The following is a 20393-nucleotide window of genomic DNA, read 5'->3' as shown; positions in this document are numbered from 1 at the left end:
CCGTGACAAGGTTCAGTAAACTTGGTAAGTTATATATCTTTACTCAGTTTAGCAAGAAAAAATACTGGAATAAGTGTAGACCTGAAGTTCTGAACTCCATGGTAATTTGGAGCACCTATAATATCCCAAACGTTCCTTGAAACAGCCTATTGATGCATGAGAAGGTTTAGTGAACAGGAAAGATTTTATAAATTCACTCAGTTTAGCGAGATAAATTTCTGGAATAAGTATAGCCCTGAAGTTCTGAACTCCAGGATAATTTGGAGGGCCTGGAATACCTCAAACGTTTCTTGAAGTAGCCTTTTGATACGTGACAAGGTTCAGTAAACGTTGTAGATTATGTAACTTCACTCAGTTTAGCGAGAATAACTACTGTAACAAGTGTAGACCTGAAGTTCTGAACTCCAGGGTAATTTGGAGGGCCTGGAATATCCCAAACGTTCCTTGAAATAGCTCTTGAGATTCTCAGAGGTTGGTAGATTCTATTTGAATTTGTAATGTTATTGTTTTTAACCCAAACAATTACTGTTACGGTTGTAGATTTCAAAGAGTGTGCTACAGGACAGTTTGGACGTCCTAGAACATCCCAGGACATAGCAAAGCAAGTGAAATAGTGTTTTTGTTAAAAGATTAATTCTGTATTATCTAGCCTGAACATCATTTATGTTCACAAACAGCATTTCACGCTTCGTATGTACTTATAATTCAATTTTCCAAACTTCAGGATGTTTAGGATGATCTATGTTGTCAATTAGGTCATAAAGGCATATACTTCATATTTTTCTCTGATAAAAGAGTATATTTGGGACAACTATATATACAGTAGTATATACATTTGTTCATTGGTTCTTTTTTTACAGCCTTTTTTATACTGCGGTCATATATGACCGCGCCGGCCCCAAAGGGTTAAGGCCCAACCAAGAAAAACTAGAGCAAATGTCAAAACTGAAAAAGCAGTTTTCAACTATTAAACCAAGAAATTAAAGAACATAAAAACACACAGTTCTTTTATTTGGCAAATTAACAAATAAAAGAGCTGTATGTTTTTATATTTTTCGATTTGTCTGTTTCAAAAACGAGTTTTTTTTTTAATTTTTAACATTGGCATAATTTTTACTTGTGCCTTAAAGTTAGATGAGCTAATGTACCTCAAAAACTGAGTGTAAAAAAACACTGACAAATTATCGATCACGTTTGCAGATCTAAAGACCTAAATTTTTTGGAATTAACTTATGGGAAATAGCAAAACCTTTTAAACACTCTGTTCAACGCTTCTTTTAGAAAAATGTGGAAATTTCTGTAGAGGCCAAAATGGGAAATGGCCTGTAGCAAACATTTACCGCCTCTACATTCAAATCTTTCAACACGACCATCAAAATCAAAACAAAACAATGACACGGCTCTTAAAAATTGTAATCTTCTTCTTCCCAACTTTTATTCAAATCCGAAAAGACTCGAGCACAGTGGTACCGTAATCCGGGGTATTATTGATCAGCGGGGTAACATTGATCGGAATGACTCATCTCGTAAAAAGTTCGTATCTTCAATTATTGATGAAATATTTCCAAAGCATGAATTGCGCTTCTCCTTCTTATATTCATGAGCTAATGAAAATTAAGAGGCTTGCGAAAATTGCGTATACTTCATGCGTAAATTCAACAACTTTTTGAAACAACGATTTCTTTGATTAAGGATGAGACTACCGAAGTTTCATGTCTTACATAAGTTGTGCAAGCGATATGAGCAAGGAAAATATGATTCTTGCTTAAAATGGCATCGCCAAAAACGATTCCGTTGTCAAAACTTTCAAAAGAATGTTTAATTAGGCAACATTAACGAATTACTGTTAAGAATGTAGAATTTCCTTAGGAAATTGCCTACCTTTAGGCGTATTCCGCGGTTCGAGGTGTTTTTAATTTCAAAATAACTTCGGCTTCAGAAGCCATGATTTAAGCAAGTAACGACATTTTCAATATTACTGAACGTTGTTTACATAAGTGATCAATGTTACCCCATATCAGCTAAATAAAAAAATCGCCTTAAACATTTTTATAAACATGCTTAAATCTTTCAAAAAACAAAATACAGTACATGGTCACGAGCTATTGGTGGCAGTACTTGTTTTAAAAAAATAAAACTTGAAACATTTGCATTTTCAAATGAAATATTTAAGAAATATCCTAAAAACTGATCAATGTTACCCCGGATTACGGTAACACGATTTTTCTGGTTTTCCGGGTTTTGACTTTTTGCTCGGTAAAGGCGGCATATAATTGAACTTGTTTATATGTATTGCCACAGAATTATAGTGATCTTGCTGTTAGTACTAATAGATTTCTGTAATTGAAAACACAAGCAAAATATTAGCGATTGAATTATTTAACATTTTTTTCAATCATTCACCTCGGGATGGCTGCCTCAAAAACGATCATAGTGGAGAGACAAAACCAGTCAAGCAGTGTGTGAACCGTTGGCAGCACAACGCGTGATGGTATTGATGCTGCTGCTGCTGCTTAGAGTTTTGGTTGACTGGCAGAATCAATAAACTGTGGTAAATTGTGGTTACAGTTCCCAAGCCTGGTAGAGGCCTCTGTACTAACTTTAGCGGAGACTTTTTAAGAGATTGCTCTTTTTGTCTATATCTCTTTGATAAACCGTCTAATTGAAACAGTTTAGGCTGGATCACAATTCGGGATGACGAAGGCAATTATCACAGTTGACCCTATGCGTGAAGCTCCGATTTCAAAGGCTGAAAAATGTCTTCAGGAAAGATTTTCTAACCTTGTTCCAATTCCTGGAACAAAATAATATCATTCATTTATACCAAAAGACGAACGAAGCATTTTTGCTAGTGAATTCTCAGATGCACATGAAAACCAAGAGAATACAGCATGCTTTGTTCTTAATAATACAAAGAAACGAAAATCTTCTGGTGTTAGCAACCAAAGACAATCTTCCCGGTTGAAAAAATAGATAGTATTAAGATGAAAATGTAAGTTATATAATAATCTTATTTGTTCCATAGAAAAGAAAGAATCCCTTTTCAGTGTAATAAAAAATTGAGGCAGAAACAGTTTTTTTTTTTCGTTTTTCTTAGCGGTGTAATTTTTCATGAAAAATGCCATCCATTCCGACTTATACTTTATTAAAACCAATCCCATATCTTTTTTTCAGATGTTTTAGAAAATTTGCAATGGCTTTGATAAAAAAAAAAATTGTTTTTCCGATGCTTCGATTGAAATACGATTTTTCAAAGAAAAGGCTTATATGGTCATTTTCCACAAAAATGGCCATAACTCAAAAACAAAAAAATAAGTACATTTCAAAAATTTCAGCGATTAAAGCTTATGAAATAACCTTCTTAAAAATATATTTTTGAAAGTTTTCCACTAATTGGAACATAGTTTTTCCGGCTTTTCATTACGAATTTTCTCAACGGTGAAATATTTTGTGGAAAACTGTTTCCAGATATTTTTTTGTTTTATTCCTGAGAAAATTTGCTTTCATTTTCATAAAAAAAACTTTGTTTCTACGATGCTTTTTTCTTCCGTTATGATTTTTCAAAGAAAAGGCTCAAAATGGCACATTTGCACATTTTTTTACAAAATTGGTCATAACTCAAAAACAAAATAATAAGTTGATTTCATTTTTATAAAAAAAAAAATTTGTTTCTACGATGCTTCGTTCTTGAGTTATGATTTTTCAAAGTAAGTAGTGTCAGAGGAAAACAAAAAAAATCCATCTGAGTTTTCCGGGAAAATAAGCGACCCTGAATTTTTCTCAATTTTTTTTATTCATATATTGATGAGCCCTGCCTGTGGAAAAAGTTTCATGAAAATCTGAGACCCTTCGGCCCACTTTGCACGGAAATAAAAAAAAATCCCCTGTTGTAACTTCAATAGGGCCTAACCGACATGAGTGTTTTCTCTTCATCGATCCTCTTTTTCGCTTAAAACTTCGCTAAATTAGATAAATTTGTAACATTTGTTGTTAATGAAGCAATTCTTCATCCTACAGCACAAAAATATGTTACGAAAAGAGAATCAGTTTTCTGGAATGAGGAAAGATTCAAATATGACGTCCATCGTTTTTCGGGATTTCTAGATCCCCCTTCCCCCCTTTGTCACGCTTTTTTCCATACCTTATACATGTACTGTCACACTTCCGTCCCCCGTCCCCCCTGGGGACCCATAGTTTGGAAAACTATGTCCTATACAAAATGACATATTAGTACTCCCCCGTTTCACCAAAGTTTCCAATAACTTTCCTAAACTTTTTCGTCACACGTCAGAGCCCTTCAAGAGGACAACAGTGAAAGAGTTGGGCAAATCGGATATCCTGTTCTCAAGTTATTTCGTGACATACAAACACCACTTCATTTTATTTATATAGATGGACTGTTTTGTCTCACGTTGTTATATCGTGTGCCAAGCACGAAGATACTCATTAAAGAATATATGCATGCAAATATACCCAAAGAATTCAAGAATATTTATTACTTGGAAAAATCATCTCCATCTCGGTAAACTAACTCTTCAAGAATTCGTTTTTTTTTTGTCCTATATTAACGTTCCAACCGTAACAAAATTTGTCTTTTATTCGGATTGTGTGATTTTTGTGACAAACTAAGCAGTTTTTGATGAACCTTGAAAACTCAGTACACAGACAAACAGACGTAGCGCTATTTTCTTAAAAATACATAACCCAGATTCAACGCAGACCAACAAATCATAAAAAATAGTTTTTGAAGAACGTCGTCCAGCTTATGAATTGCAAACTAGAAATTCTGCGAATTTAAAATAAATCAATATATCTATGGTCTACTGGGACAGATGGACTTCGGAGGAATCAAGGAATGTATAGCAGAATACCGAAAAAAAATCTTGGAAGGACTTCAGAGGAACCCAGGGAGAACTCCCAGATCAACTGTGGAGGAATTCCATAGAAAAAACTGTGGAGGATTTCCGGAGGAAGTCTGGGAGTATTTCCCGGAAGAAAACTGAAGTAATATTCAGAGAAACTCCAGAGGAATTCCTGGAGAATGCCAGGAAGAATTTTCTGGAGAATCTACGAAGGAATTACTGAAGGAACTCCCGAGGAATTGCTGGAGGGACCATGAAGAAAATATGAGGGAATTACCGGTGGAGCTCCGAAGGATATCCCGGAGAAGGTATGAAGGAATTTCTGGAGAATATCTAAAACAAATCTAGAGTAACTTCATAAAATAAAATCCGAAGGAACTTTGGAGGAAGTTATGGAAGAACTTTGCAGCAATGTCTGGTAGAACTTCGGACAAACTTCCGAGGAATTGCTGGATGAAATCCAGAGGAATTGCTGGAGGAACTCTGGAGGAATTTTAGGAAGTAAGGAATTTCTGAAGGAATCCGAAAGGATTCCAGGTAGAAGTCTGACGAAATTCTAGGAGAAGCTCGTGAGAAATTCCCGCAGAAACTTTCAAGGATTTCTTGAAGAAACCCTGGAGGATTTCCCGGAGGAAATCTAGCGGAAATATCCGAGGATTCCTGAAGAAACTCCGATTCAATTCTGGGAGGAACTATGGCAAAAATCCAAAGGGATTCTCGGTGGAGCTCCAAAAGAATTTCCGGAAGAGCTTCCAGTAGAGCTCGAAAGGAATTCTCGGTGGAGCCTCCAGAAATTCATCGGAAGATTTTTTTCCAAGAATTTCCCCCAAGAACTCCTCTGGGAATTGCTCCAGGAATTTCTCATGGCATTTCCAACAGCAATTTCTCCGGGGATTTCGTTCACGATTTTCCCTGGGGATTTCGTCCAAAAATTTATTGAAAAAATCTTCTGAGGAATTTCTTCAGAAATTCTTTCGGGGATTTTTTCAGAGAGTTTTTCCAGGAACCAGGAATTTCTCTAGAAATTTATCCAGAGATTTTTCCAAGAATTCTTCCGGGGTTTTCCCACAAGAACTCTTCCTCCGGGATTTTCTCCAGGACTAGTGCTGTGCAAATATCGATATTATCGATAATATCGATATTATCGTATCAATTTTATCGATATGATATCCGATATCTATCAATCCGATATTTTCCGATATCGATAATCGAAACTCTTATCGGATTTGACCGATAATTAAAATCGATAGGCTTGAGATATTATTTGAGGTATTTTACCTCTTATGCAGGGCTAATTCATACCTCATTCAGGTATGTAGTATTGGAAATTATCTGGTATGGAATACCTCAATTTGGTATTCAGTATTTATTTTCTTCTGCTCGGGACACCACGCAGATAAATCGGATTCAATTGAATAATAGATGACCACTGGGTATAGCATCTGAATTCAAATGCGAAAACAATCATCCACTGGGTAACCTCTCGTTTGACGTTTCAACTTCTTAGCTCTTTGTGTTCGTTCGTGCTTTGTAACCTTTCTGTATCTGTTTTTCTTGAAAACAAGTGTCTCGTTCGTAAAAACAATGTCCGAAGTGTGGAAATATTCTTTGAAACAAAGTACATCTTTTGCTAAGTGCCAAATATGCAAAGAGGAAGTGCCTCGTCGTGGACATACCACAAATTTGATGGTTCATTTGAAAAAGCATCCTAACAAGGAGAAAGCTTTGGAAAATGTTTTACGTCATCAGGAATCTGTGCCTGTTGCCGGGAGATCGGCTTGTAGCATAAAAACCCAAAAATCATTGGAACATTTTCTCAAGGAGACCGAAGTATGGGCAGGTAAATAAGCTCATGTTTTGTATTAATAATCTTAGAAACGAATTCGCGTTCAGGGATGAACATTTGTTCATTCACTATTTTTCAGATCACGGTACGAAAACCAATGAGATTGACGATGCAATCGCTTTTATGGTGATCCGAGATTATCAACCAGTTTCGATTGTGGAGGATGAAGGCTTTGTGAACCTGCTCAAGTTGTTGGCACCCAAGTACAGAATTCCCCAACGAAGAGTTATAACAAGAATCATTGGCGAAAAATACGAAAAAGTTGCCAAGAAAACTAAGGATGCCATCGGTAAGTCCAACCTCACATTGACTGGAGATATTTGGACGGATACCCATACCACCCGCAGTTATTTGGGAATGACATGCCATTACTTCGATCGATCGATTTCAAATGATTTACAAACCATTGATCTGGGAGTTTATCCGCTCTATGAACGGCACAAAAGTTATTATATTTCGTCATGCTTCGACGAAATACTCAAGAAATGGGAAATTTCTGACGAACAAGTTAGTCTTGTTGTCACTGACCATGCTGCAAATATGGTTAAGGCTGTATCGGACACGTTTGGCGCGGAAAAGCACATCGGATGCGCGGCACATGCTATGAGCTTGATTGCCAAAAAGGCTATTGATAATGCCGCAGGTTTGTCTGGCCCGATCGAAAAAATGAAGAAGATTGTCGCTTTTTTCAGAAGATCCACGACTGCTAGTGATAATCTGAAAAAATCTCAATTAGATCGTGGTCAAACTCCGCTTAGAATTTGTTCATTTGTTCCAACAAGATGGAACTCAGAACTTGTTATGATTGAGCGATTCTTGAAACTTTCTGAACACATTGAGTGCATCAAAAAGATCAAGACCGATTGAGTGACATGGTTTCACTCAAAGATAAAGGCGTTTCGGAAGAAGTGGTCAAAATGTTGGAACCCCTCGACGAGGTAACAGAAGATCTCAGTGGCGAAAAATACTCAACTCTGAGTAGAATAATTCCGATTATCAACTGTTTGGTGAAAACTATCAAAGACATGAGCCCCAAAACGATGACAGGAAAAGATTCAAAATCTCGCCTAATAAATGAACTTGAAGGTAGATTTGGTCACTTTAAGACGTCATCTATCTACGCCCCGTCAACGCTTCTTGACCCAAGGTTTAAGGATTTGCATCTGAACCTCGAAGAAGTGGAGCTGGCGAAGGATTCAATTGTGCAAATGATATTAACTGAACCACAGGATGACGACTCTGGAAAGGACTACGGTGCAGCACAAGAACCTCAAGCCAAAATTGTGAAACGATCTGGAATTTGGAATTATCATCAAGGAATGATGCAGCACCATCAACAACGATCAGTTTCTTCTGGAAGTCCAGAATCAATCAGGAAAGAACTCTCTTTGTACCTCGCCAGTGGAATAGAAGAAATGGATTGCAATATATTCCAATAATGGGAAGAGAAAAACAAATGTTTCCCGATTATCTTTAAAGTTACAATGAAATTGCTTCCATCACTGGCTACGTCGGTTCCATCAGTAGAAGCATTAACCTAAGAATGCTAATGTCGCTACTGTTCGTGTTACCAACATCTAGTTTGCCACGCGCTGACAGCCTGAGTACCGGGCCTCAAAGTGTCAAATCAATTTTAACAACCAAAACAAATCATTGGCATTTAACAAACAGTGAAAACACATAACTGAAGGTATGGAGCATTAAAATCAGTTTTGTGATAACAGCGCCATTAGCGTTCTATTACTAATATTTCTATTGTTCCATCAGAGAGGCTTTTCTCAAAAGCTGGCCGCATACTTTGCGATTCTCGTAGCAGTTTGGATCCCGAACGTGTCAACCGGATCACATTCTTACATAATGTAACAGCTGATGTATTCAAAAGTGTGAAATAAAAGCTTGTTATGTTTTTCTTATTTTGAAATGCATTTTTGTGAATTATCGGATATCGATCCGATATCGATAAAGCCATATCCGATATATCGCCGATACCGATATTGAATCAAACTTATATCGCCGATACCGATAAACCCCGATGGTGCACAGCCCTATCCAGGACGTTTAGAGGTAATTTCCAACAGCAATTCTTTCGGAGATTTTATCCAGGAATTTCTCAGTTGATTTCATCCAAAAATTCTTCCGGTGTTTTACTCTAGAAGCATCTCCAAAGATTTCATAAATAAATACCTCCAAGGATTCAATTAGGAAATTCCTCTGAGGATTTTCTCCATAAATTCTTTTGGGTTTTTTTTCAGAGAATTTAAAACAGGAATTTATCCGGGAAGCTCTTTGAAGATTGCACCAGGATTTTCTCCGATGATTTCCTCCAGGAAGTCCGCTGGGATTTCAAGGATTCCTCAAGGGATATCCCCCAACATTTACTCCAGGGATTTTCTCTATAAATTTCTTTCAGGCATTCATCCGGGGATTTACAGCAGAAATATCTCCGAGATTTGCAACAGGAACTTCTCTGGGGATTCGCTCCAGGAATTCCTTCCTTCTTCTTCTTTCTGGCGTTACGTCCCAACTGGGACAAAGCCTGCTTCTCAGATGAGTGTTCTTATGAGCACTTCCACAGTTATTAACTGAGAGCTTTCTTTGCCGATTGACCATTTTTGCATGTGTATATCGTGTGGCAGGTACGAAGGTACTATATGCCCTGGGAATCGAGAAAATTTCCTTTACGAAAAGTTCCTCGACCAGTGGAATTCGGACCCACGACCCTCAGCATGGTCTTGCTGAATAGCTGCGCGTTTACCGCTACGGCTATCTAGGCCCCTTCCTATTTCCTTTAGAAATTTCTACATGGATTTCGTCCAAAAATCCCTCCGGGGAATTCATCTGGAGATTTCGTCTTGGAATCTATTAATTCGTGGATTATTCGAGGATTTTCTCGAGATATTCTTTCAGAGACTTTTTAAGAGAATTTATGCGAAAATTTCTTCCAGGAATATCTCTGGGGATTTGCAACAGGATTTTTTTCCAAAGATTTCCTCCAGGAATTCCTCAGAGGATTTCCGATAGAAATTCCTCCGGGCATTAACTTCAGGATTATTTCTGAGCATTTTCGCCAGAAATTCTTTCGGGGATTTTTTCAAAGAACTTTTCCGAAGACATGCTTTAGGAATTTCTTTTTGGATTTGATCCAGGAATTTCTCCGGTTTTTTTTTTTTTTTGTGCAGGAATTTCTCCTAGAATTTCGGCAGGAATTCCTCTGGGGATTTCAAGGATTCCTCCGGTGATATCTCCAGAAACTCCTCCGGTAATTTTCTCCAGAAATTTCTCAGTGGATTGTCAATAGCTATTACTCCGGAGACTTCGTCCACAAATTTTTCCGAGAATTGCCTCCAGAAATTCTTGAGGGGATTTCCTCAAGAAGCAACTCCGAAGATTTTCTCCCGCAACTCTTCCTGGGATTTCCTCAAGAAATTCTTCTGGGGATTTGCTTCGGAGATTTTTTCCAAGAATTTTTCCGGGGATTTTCCCCAACAATTCCTTCGGAATGTTCTACAGAAATTTTAAGGGAATTTCCATCGGCAATTCCTTGGAGGATTTCCTTCAGAAATACTTCTGGAGATTTCGTCCAGTAATTTCTCCGAGTATATCCTCCACAAACTCCTCTGGCAATTCGCTCCAAATAATCATCCGGATTTTTTTTTTTTTTCAAAGAATTTATCCGGGGATTTTCCTAAGAATATTTCCGAGGATTTTCTTCAAAAATCCCTAGGGAGTTCTCCAATAACAATTCCTCTGGAGATTTGCTCCAGAAATTTCTCCCAAGAATCCTTCCGGGGATTAATTCCTGAAATTTCTCCGAGAATTTCAAATAGCAATTCCTCCGGGATTTCATCCGGGAATTTCAAGGATTCCTTCGGGGTTGTTCTTCAAGACCTTCTTCGGGAATTTGATCTTGGAATTCCCCAGGGAATTTCTAATAGTAATTTCCTCCAGAAGCACTTTTGGAGATTGGTCCAGGAATTCCTCCGGGGATTTCATTCAGAAATTCTTCCGGGGATTTCGTCTAGGATTTTCTCTGGGGATTTCGTCTGCAAATTCATTAATAAATTCTTCTGAGGATTTTCTCTAGAAATTCTTTCGGGGATTTTTTCCAGAGAATTTTTCCGGAGATTTCTTCCAGGAAGTTCTTTGGAGATTTTCAACAGGAATTTCTCCGGATATTTCTTCAAGGAATTCCTCCGGGGATTTCCTCCAGAAATGCCCCGGGGATTTCTTCCAAGAACTTTTTCAAAAACTTCCTTCAGGAAAAAGTCTGGAGATTTCCTTCAGGGATTTCATCCATAAATTGCTGCGGGATTTCTCCCAAGAGTTAAGGTTTCCACAAGGATTTCATCTGGGGCCGAGGATTTTCCTCAGCGATTTCCTCCGGAGATATTCTCCAAGAATTCTTCCGGAGTTCCTTTAGCAATTTCTCCGGAGATCCTCCTGTGGCTTTGGAGAAACTTCAAAGGATATGGTGGATAAAATCCAAAACAATTGCTGAAAGAACTCCGAAAAAAATTTCTAGAGCAACGCAGGAGAAATTACCGTGGAAGCTTCAAAAGAATTCCAGAAGAAACTGTAAAGGAATTCCTGTAGGAATTCTGGACAAAATCCTAGAGAATCCCCAAAGGAAATCCTGGAGGAACTTCGAAGCAATTCCTAAAGGGACTCAGGAGGCGTTGCTGGAGAAACTCTGGATGTTTTTTTTTGGAGGAACGCCGGAAAAATTCCTGGAGAAACGGATCGGAGGGATAACAGTGCATGATAAAATCTATGTAAATAAGCTCCAAATCAGGGGCAGTATTGCAATAGCATGGTCGGGAATTGTTTCTCATGCCAGTAAAATAAAACTCGTACCTCAGTGGTAAAGAAGCGAGAAAAGTGAATTTTATCATCGCTCTCTCTTTGGGGCTCTCGTTCACTGCTCTTATTTGACGAAACATAACCGATCGAGGACCGATACAGATCGGATATTTTTCTTCGTTTGCTTCGATCGTGCTTCAAAATCAAATGAGAGCGAATTCAGTAAAGTCGGATTCCACATGAAAATTTTTGGTTCATCATTTCAATTATATATTTGTCCCAATTCTATGAATTTTATAACAAATAACGTATTATTGATTCTCTGAAAACGATAAGGTTATTCTTCATATCTTTACTACGGAACTTTCCAAACATAGTTGTTTAATGGATTAAGGCGATTAGACAGGTTATGACAAGTTCATGTTGGACATTTATTTTGGACACCATTGTAGAATCCAGGATTGTGATCTAGAACAAAAAAATGGATATATGTATGGATGAATATTTATCAGATCTGAAATATTCTATTCTATTCTAAGTGTTTGCACAGTCAATATTGAAAAGCATCCTGGAAATACCGAAATTCTTTCGGGTATTTTCTTGTCAGTATTAATATTTGTAGCACATCAGCAATGTGATATAAATATTAAAATGACCAGGCCCACTGTGCAGACTTTTGCATGAAGACAACTCAAAAATTAACGGCTATCAGATTATTCACTTGAGAATAGCATCATAAACGGAAGTTTAAGAATTTGCATAAGGTTGAAACGGGGACAACCGTACCAACCGGCGTTGCTAAAAATGTTAATGCTCACTCCATTGGTGATTCCTCCGCTTTTCCTGGGATAGGGCACAGGGATTTCTTCCTCATGTCTTGGCTCTTGAGCCTAGGCTTAAACGCCCTTACTCGCTCTCTGAAACGATACGAAAGCATATTTGGTCCCAAACCTATATGTAGTTCCCAGCGAAATAATACAATTAAATAAATTCTGTACGCGGAACATGCTCAAACTAAATATAACACGGAACGAGCCTACCAAGTATTAACTTGAATGTGATCCTTCCTCATCTCGAGCGTTTTCAAATCTCAGGTCTTCATTTGATATAACCATTATTCTCATTATCCTTAAATCAGTAATCGCGGATTCGACGAAAATCTATCGTTTATCTCATTGCATATCAATCAGCGCAGTTTTTTACCAATAGCTTATCACCCGACATACGGAACGTCAGAAGCTGGGCATCAGAATTCCACATTAATAATTTCTCTGAACACTGAAAAATTAACTAGCTGGCTTCTTCTTTTTTCACATACATCTGGCTGTAGTTTTTTGTCCCCATTACTTTCACAACCGGGCGCAAACCCCCGATTTTAATTTAGAAGTTCTTCAAACAAAAGCAGCACTAATGTTTTTTTTCCTCTGCAAACGTACTGCACCAATCGTAACTGCAACATCAATACAATAATTCAATTAATCAATTTTCACAAGCAAAAATCCTCGAATATAACATTATTAATTAACGTTTTTATGTTTTCCGGGTGGCATAGCACTACCAGCCGTTTCAAAATGTTGTCAGCCGAATCAGAAATTGAACGCGGAATCGAAACAAGCACGTCAAGAAATTCAAAATGCAGCCAAATGCGTGTAATATTTATCGGATCCGAAATATGATCCGAAAAGCAATCTAAAAAATTAAGGTGAATATGCATTTAACCCATGTCTCAAAACTACAAGAACACAAATCTAGAGAACCAGAAAGCGGTTCGAGCTGAAAACTTAATCGATTAGTCACGATCAACTTATTATCCTATATCAAAAATTCATTCTTCAAATCATAATAAAGAAATTTGCCGAAGAGATAAACTCAATTCAACGAATAGCAGAAGAGATATTCATAAGTTTGTTTGTTATTATTAAGCTCAATATGAGATTAAAGCCCTGCAAACATCTACAAAAATCCCAAACAAAATTGGCTCAAAAGGGATTTGTTTCTTCAGCAACATCCTCCATTAAGGTTTGAAGATTGAGTTTTCAATGTGGGATGATAAGTTTCTACTTACATTACAGTACCAGCGTGTTTGGAACATTTTTCAAAATTTCTCCATAGTAATTTCCATATAAACCTACATTGTCTTTAGGCCACATTTAAATCACCACCTGGAAAGCTGAAAATTTCACAGAACACTATTTTTATGGTAAGGATGGTAAAGCACATATGGGAGATTGGATTTTCAAACATTTTTTAATTTTGAACCGCCCTACTCGACACCTATGATAGTAACAAGTTCATCATATCACCCACAACCGTCTACGTCGGCGGGTCATGCTGATAATCCCGACCTGGTTGGTCAAGCTAGCTTTGATGATTCAACCTGGGATCTAAATTTGCCTTCAATTTTTTTTTTGAATTGTTAGGATCCAGATTGAGGGAGAAAAAGCTGTCAATAACAGGCACTAGAGCCGCAAATAGGTCGAGGGTTGATGATTTCCGCTCAACGTTCGATGAACACATCGGAATAACATATTTAAGGAATCTTCGCCGGCTGTTTGAACTTTTCGAGGTCGCACATGATCCAACTGAAGGGCATCTTTTTGTAACCGGAAGTGTATCGTCTTTAAAAGCCTTGTTACTGCACAACGGAAATGGTTACTCCAGTATTCCAATGGCTTACACTTATACTTACATAAAGAGGAATATAACGTGCTGCAACACCGCTGACGTTATGACGGATCCCTGTAGTAACTTGTCCGTATGAACATGAAACTATTGAGAACCAGAGCTACCGGTCCAAAGCCCGGATAAAGTGTGGATGGTTGTGATGGTTGTTATCCATGGCCATCATGTAAAGAAAATGGATACAGTGGGGGACCGAAATCCGTTTAGTCTCGAAATCGTAGACGTACGAATCTCGGTCCCCCACAATGAACCCCAACGCCAAGGTGTGATGCGACCCGTGCCGATGGAAGAATGGTTGAGGGGGTTTCATAAATGCTCAATCACACACGGAGCCTGAAGAGCACCAGGGCGAACTCTTCAGTATGCAGCTCTTGCTGCATTATGGCAGGGTAATGATGCAGTTGACCTTTATTTCCCTAGCGACTCGTGGGACCAACAAAATGAATACCAGTGTTAGCAAACCAAACAAAGGTGACGACTGCCTCACACAGTCGGAAAAGATGGAAGTGGAGAACTCACTAAGCCAGCTTGGGCTTACAGAAGACCAGCTACTGTGCAGTTCACAAGAGGAGATGGAATCTATTCCGTCCCAGAAACCCAACGCACCGGGCAAGTCCAGCGCGGGACATTCAGAAGATCCTGGTATCCCCTCGTCGATTGAATCGGTGAACACGGACGACGACAAGGATGATGGAATCAAGGTCGTTATCAACACCCCTAAACCTGTACCATCCAAAAAAGGACCCAAAATGGACGATCCTATGGATGGTGAGGAAGCTGAAGGCAATGTAACTCCCAGAAAAAACCTAACGCGCTCACAAAGGAAGCAGCTCAAAGCTCTCCGGGAAAGCGGACTAAGCCGAAACGAGGCTTTATCCAAAATCCTGGCAAATGAGGGTACTGTGCTTGCTTCTTCTAAGCGAACGAGAAACGACCTTGATAAATCTGCTACGGTTGAAGAGGATTCAAAGCCGAAGAAGATGAAACATCAGTTAGATCCCCGAGAGCGCGCTGAAAAATCCTCAAGCTCAGTGCCACAAAATGGTGGGTCCAAACGACAAGCCACTGGTCAGAGCTACAGCGATATGACCAAGCGTGTGAAGGTCGGGATAATACCCAAAGACTTTCCAACCGCCCAGCTCACGACGGCTCAACTAGACGTTCTACAGGATGCTCTGTTGCTTAAAGTGGAACAACAGCGTGATGAGCCACTGAAACCCGAATTCTGTAACCTTGTCTACAAATCTGGCTACATGGTTCTAATTTGCAAGGATCAAGAGACAGCTGAGTGGGTGAAAGAAATAACACCTTCAGTAAATACCTGGGAAGGTGCTGAGTTGGTTGCACTGAACGAGGAAGACATTCCCCGCCAAGAGCTTCTTCGAGCATTCTTCCCTCAAAGCTCAACCTTCGCGGACGAACGCATTAAGGCTCTCATAGAGAGCCAGAACGGGTTGAAAACAACGAATTGGCGTATCGTGAAAAGGTCCATCCTCAATGACATCCATGTCGAATGGATCTTTACGGTAGATGGATCGTCAATGGACATGCTGTCGAAATCCAAGTTCATCCTCAACTACCGATTTGGAGAAATCCAGTTGAGGAAAATTAAGAGGACACCCTCCGTTTCCAACCACAAGCCGAATAAGGAGCTGGCCCAAGAAAGTTCTGAGGAAGCCCCTGATTCAAACAGTGGTAAAAGGAACGCAATTTCTCGCCCAAAGACCACCATGAAGGCTAGCGTGTCCGCTCCTAAAGGAAAAGTTCCGAGCTCAGCTTCAATTCCCTGCTCAAGTGGTACCAACCCAAAGGTATCTAAAACTAGCAGTGGAAAAGAAATGAGTGAAGTCTTGACCACAGGGGCGAAACTCGCAGGCCTGGATGTGATGGGTGGGAAAAACAAAGTTCTGAAACCTAACCCGAAACAAAACCGTGATGATCCGCAACATCCAAAGAAGGGCGATGCTCGCCTGGATAAAAGCGGAACTCCTAAATATGGCGCTTAAGGCAGTTCAAGTGAATATCCACCACGCACAGAGTGCAACAGATGTACTCTGTCGGAGATTCACAAAAGAAAAATTGACGGTGGCGCTTATTCAGGAGCCGTGGGTCAATAAAACCAGGATACTAGGTATTCAACTAAACTCATGTAAGTTGGTATATGATGATAGCCAGCTATCTCCAAGAGCGGCTATCTTAATACGCAATAACACTAAATGTTTTCCTATTACAGAATTCATTAAAAAGGACATCGTGGCAGTCAGGATGGAGGTGCCCATCGCTAGGGGAAAATCTGAGATCCTCATGGTTTCAGCGTATTTTCCTGGCGATGCGGAGAATATTCCTCCACCAGAGATAGCTGCGATTGTCCATTACAGCCGTATCCACAACATCCCGTTCGTCATTGGTTGCGACGCGAACGCGCATCACACCGTATGGGGAAGTACAGATATCAACACCAGAGGTGAGTATCTTTTACAGTTTCTTTCCTCCAAAAACATCAATATATGCAATGTTGGCGACAAGCCTACATTTTCAAACTCCATTCGACAGGAAGTGTTGGATTTGACTTTATGTAGTCCATCTATTTCTGACAAAATAAAAAATTGGCATGTTTCTGATGAAACATCAATGTCAGACCATAAACACATAATATTCGACTGGGAAGGGGGTCTAACGATAGAAAGAACGTTTAAAGATCCTAAGAAAACTGATTGGGAAACCTATTCAGCAATTCTCCAATCTGAATCATACATAATTGAAAATAATATTAAATCCATAATGCAGTTGGAATCAGCGTCCACCTGCATTAAAAACAAAATTCTTAATGCTTTTCAAGAGAGTTGTCCGACTAGAACAACTAGTTCGAGTAGAGATGTTCCATGGTGGAACAAAACTCTAGATAAGCTCAGAAAAACAGCGCGTAGAGAATTTAACCGCGCTAAGCGTACTTCCGTTTGGAGCCTATACAAAAAAGCTCTAACAGACTATAATAAGGAGTTAAGGCGCTCAAAACGGAAATCATGGGTTAGTATGTGCGAGAACATAGAGATGACCCCCGTGGTAGCCAGGCTTCAAAAAACACTCTCAAAAGAACACTCCAATAGTCTGGGTAGTATCCGTAGAGTCGACGGTTCATTCACTGTAGAGCCAAGCGATACATTGAGTGAAATGTTAAGAATTCACTTCCCTGACTCAATTCCTCAATCAAGAATCAATCAAGAATAAGTGAGATTGTTGTTTCAGTTCCACAACAAACCATATCTTTGGTTTCTGGGACAAAAAGAGACGCAATTAAGGTTGCCAAAGAAGCTTTTACTTGTGCCAGAGTTGAAAGGGCTGTGAGATCTTTTGAGCCATTCAAATCTGCTGGCATGGATGGGATTTTCCCAGCGTTAATCCAAAAAGCGGAGAAAACGCTAATCCCACACATGGTAGAGATTTTTAGGGCGAGCTTGATTTTAGGGCATGTTCCAGATGATTGGCGTCAAGTTCGAGTTGTCTTCATTCCTAAAACAGGTAAAAAAGACAAAACAAATCCCAAAGCATTTAGGCCGATCAGTTTGTCATCCGTGATGCTTAAAATCATGGAAAAGGTATTGTGCGAATACATAAATTCTAAATTTATGAAAGCAATGCTTCTTTCACAACACCAATTTGCGTATCAGAGTGGCAAATCCACGATCTCAGCACTACATTCGTTAGTCAATAAGATCGAAAAAACACTACAAGCTAAAGAAATCGCTCTTGTAGCATTTCTTGACATTGAGGGTGCATTCGATAATGCTTCTTATTCGTCTATAGGATCGGCAATGTTGAGGAGGAATTTCGACCCATGCATTGCTACCTGGGTACATGCTATGCTAGCCAATCGACAGATCTCCTCTGAGCTAAGTGGTTCGTGCGTCACTGTAAAGGCTACAAGGGGGTGCCCACAAGGTGGGGTACTTTCACCGTTGCTTTGGTCACTGGTGGTGGACGAGCTTCTCGATAGCTTAGAAAGGAGAGGCTTCGAAGTGGTAGGATATGCAGATGACGTGGTCATTATTGTACGAGGCAAATTTGAAGACGTTATATTCGAAAGGATGCAGCTAGCTCTTGATCATACCTTTTCCTGGTGTCAACGAGAGCAACTAGGAATAAATCCTTCCAAAACCACCATCGTACCTTTCACAAAACGTAGGAAGGTACAATTGAGAACCCTTCTCCTAAACGAAACACAATTGACTTGCTCAAAGGAAGCCAAATATCTTGGTGTCATACTTGACTCCAAGCTAAATTGGAATTCACATCTTCAAACAGTGGTGCAAAAAGGCCTCAATTCACTCTGGGTATGCTCCAGAGCACTTGGTAAGAAATGGGGCCTGAAACCAAGTATGATTATGTGGATCTATAAAACCATTGTTCGTCCTAGAATAACTTATGCTTCTCTTATCTGGTGGCCTAAAACAAAAGAGGCTACGGCAAGGGCAAAGTTAAATAAAATCCAACGTATTGCCTGTATAGCAATTACTGGTGCAGCACGCAGTACACCCACCTCTGCCTTAGACGCGATGCTTAATCTGCCCCGGCTGGATCAATTCATAAAGCTGGACGCTGAGAAAAGTGCGTTGAGGCTGAAACGAACAAAAACCCTACTATCAGGTGATCTTACGGGTCACCTCAGTCAGAGCCGTAGCGTTGCCTCATGGCGCCCTTGGCGAACCTCTATTTGCGCGCCCCTAGTCAAAGTCAAAATTTAACTTTTTTTTTCTCATGAAACACGTTAAACTTACCATAAAAATTCCAAAAGGTTTATTTTCAATTTTTTTTCTGCGGCTTCTATATGAACTCATTTTTAAAAACACAGAAGAAGTGTCATGCTAAAGCTTAAGTGTTCACTTACATTTAAAATACATGAACTGTTAATTGATTTTAAGAAAAACCCTAAAATTTGTTTTTAGATGAACTGTCTGAGTATTGTGTTGTTAATACATTTGTTGATGAAATTCCATGATATTAGCGTGAAAGAAATCGGCGGAAAAATAATAAGCTTTTAACAATGTTAGCATATATTAATAACAAATCTCAATACTATGGAGTTAAATTTTTTGAATTGTGTGTGATAAGTTCGTCTGAATGAGTCATTCTTATTCCGTATTTTTTTAAGTCAAAATTGGTGTAAATATTCTGTTTAGGATTCTGAAGATAAATTTGTCAGGTCCCTGTACAGGTTTTATCTACGATTCTGTCAGGGAATTCTTTGAAAATTGTATCCAAGACGGATTGCAGTGATGAATTTTGTAGAATCATACTCAAATATAATGCAATCAAAAGTATTCTGACTAGTATTCAATCAAAATGACACCAACTACACACTTAAATTATTTTACGGATTCCTGTGAAATCTCAACAGCTGAACGGTTCGGTAAAATATATTAACGGAGTACGATAAATTTTCACAGTATTCGGTAAAAAATCACCGGAATCCGTAAAATTCCGACGAAATTACGGTGTTTTATTTCACCGAACTGTTCAGCTGTTGAGATTACGGTGAAATTCATTATAGGAGCTTAGTGTGTATTCTGTTAAAATCTAGATATATGTCCACGATTTCCTGTGATAAGATATGTTGTTTTCAACAGCGTTCTTATTGTTGTAATGAACGGTGTTTAAAACAGTCTTAGTTCTAAATTCGTATGAAATTTCTTCTCACAAAAATAAATCATTCAGCTAAATGTCAGAATGTACCTGGCTGCCAGACATACTTGTACACTAGTTTCAAAAAATAGTAATAAATTTCAAAAAATAACTAGCAAATTTTAAAGTAAATTTAAAGAGTTTATAATTTTAAGAACTCTTGTCAGGAATCTTCAAGTTCTGAATACTGAAATCTTCTGAGATGCTTTCAACACATATTGTTAAAATATCACAAATGTGTTAATTTTTCCACTTTGAATTTGACACTTATTGGCTATGACTCTTCCAAAACTTTGCCAAGTGCGTAACGCATTTTGGCGCCCCCTGAGAGCTGGCGCCCTTGGCGGGTGCCAACCTGGCCAACCGCACGCTACGGCACTGACCTCAGTATATTAAATGAATTTTCTATAAATCCAATTGTAGAAAAGTGTAGTGACAGGATGGAAATGGTAGTCAACTATGACATACCCTATAAGGTGATCATGTCTTCTCGTCAAGAATGGGAAGAAGGTGGACCCAACATC

General features: G+C 38.9%; 1 protein-coding gene across 1 annotated transcript; it reads left to right on the top strand.

Moving 5' to 3' along the window:
• The first annotated feature begins 6413 nt into the window (after positions 1-6413).
• Positions 6414-7069, top strand: LOC110677634. Its single transcript, XM_021848436.1, has 3 exons — positions 6414-6702; positions 6788-6997; positions 7056-7069. Exons 1-3 carry the CDS (start codon positions 6447-6449, stop codon positions 7067-7069), a joined length of 480 nt encoding a protein of 159 aa, XP_021704128.1. The 5' UTR covers positions 6414-6446.
• The last annotated feature ends 13324 nt before the right edge of the window (positions 7070-20393 follow it).

The sequence above is a fragment of the Aedes aegypti genome, chromosome 3 (genome assembly GCF_002204515.2).
Source record: "Aedes aegypti strain LVP_AGWG chromosome 3, AaegL5.0 Primary Assembly, whole genome shotgun sequence".
NCBI classification, from domain to species: Eukaryota; Metazoa; Arthropoda; class Insecta; order Diptera; family Culicidae; genus Aedes; species Aedes aegypti.
The sequence above is the reverse complement of the archived record's forward strand: the minus strand, read 5'-3'. Positions and strand labels throughout refer to the sequence as shown.

Bases quoted from the DNA above. Each gene is read 5' to 3' on its own strand.
- LOC110677634 (XM_021848436.1), top strand. From the start codon at position 6,447: ATGTCCGAAGTGTGGAAATATTCTTTGAAACAAAGTACATCTTTTGCT. The intron at 6,703-6,787 runs GTAAATAAGCTC...ACTATTTTTCAG, and splicing joins GGAGACCGAAGTATGGGCAG to ATCACGGTACGAAAACCAAT.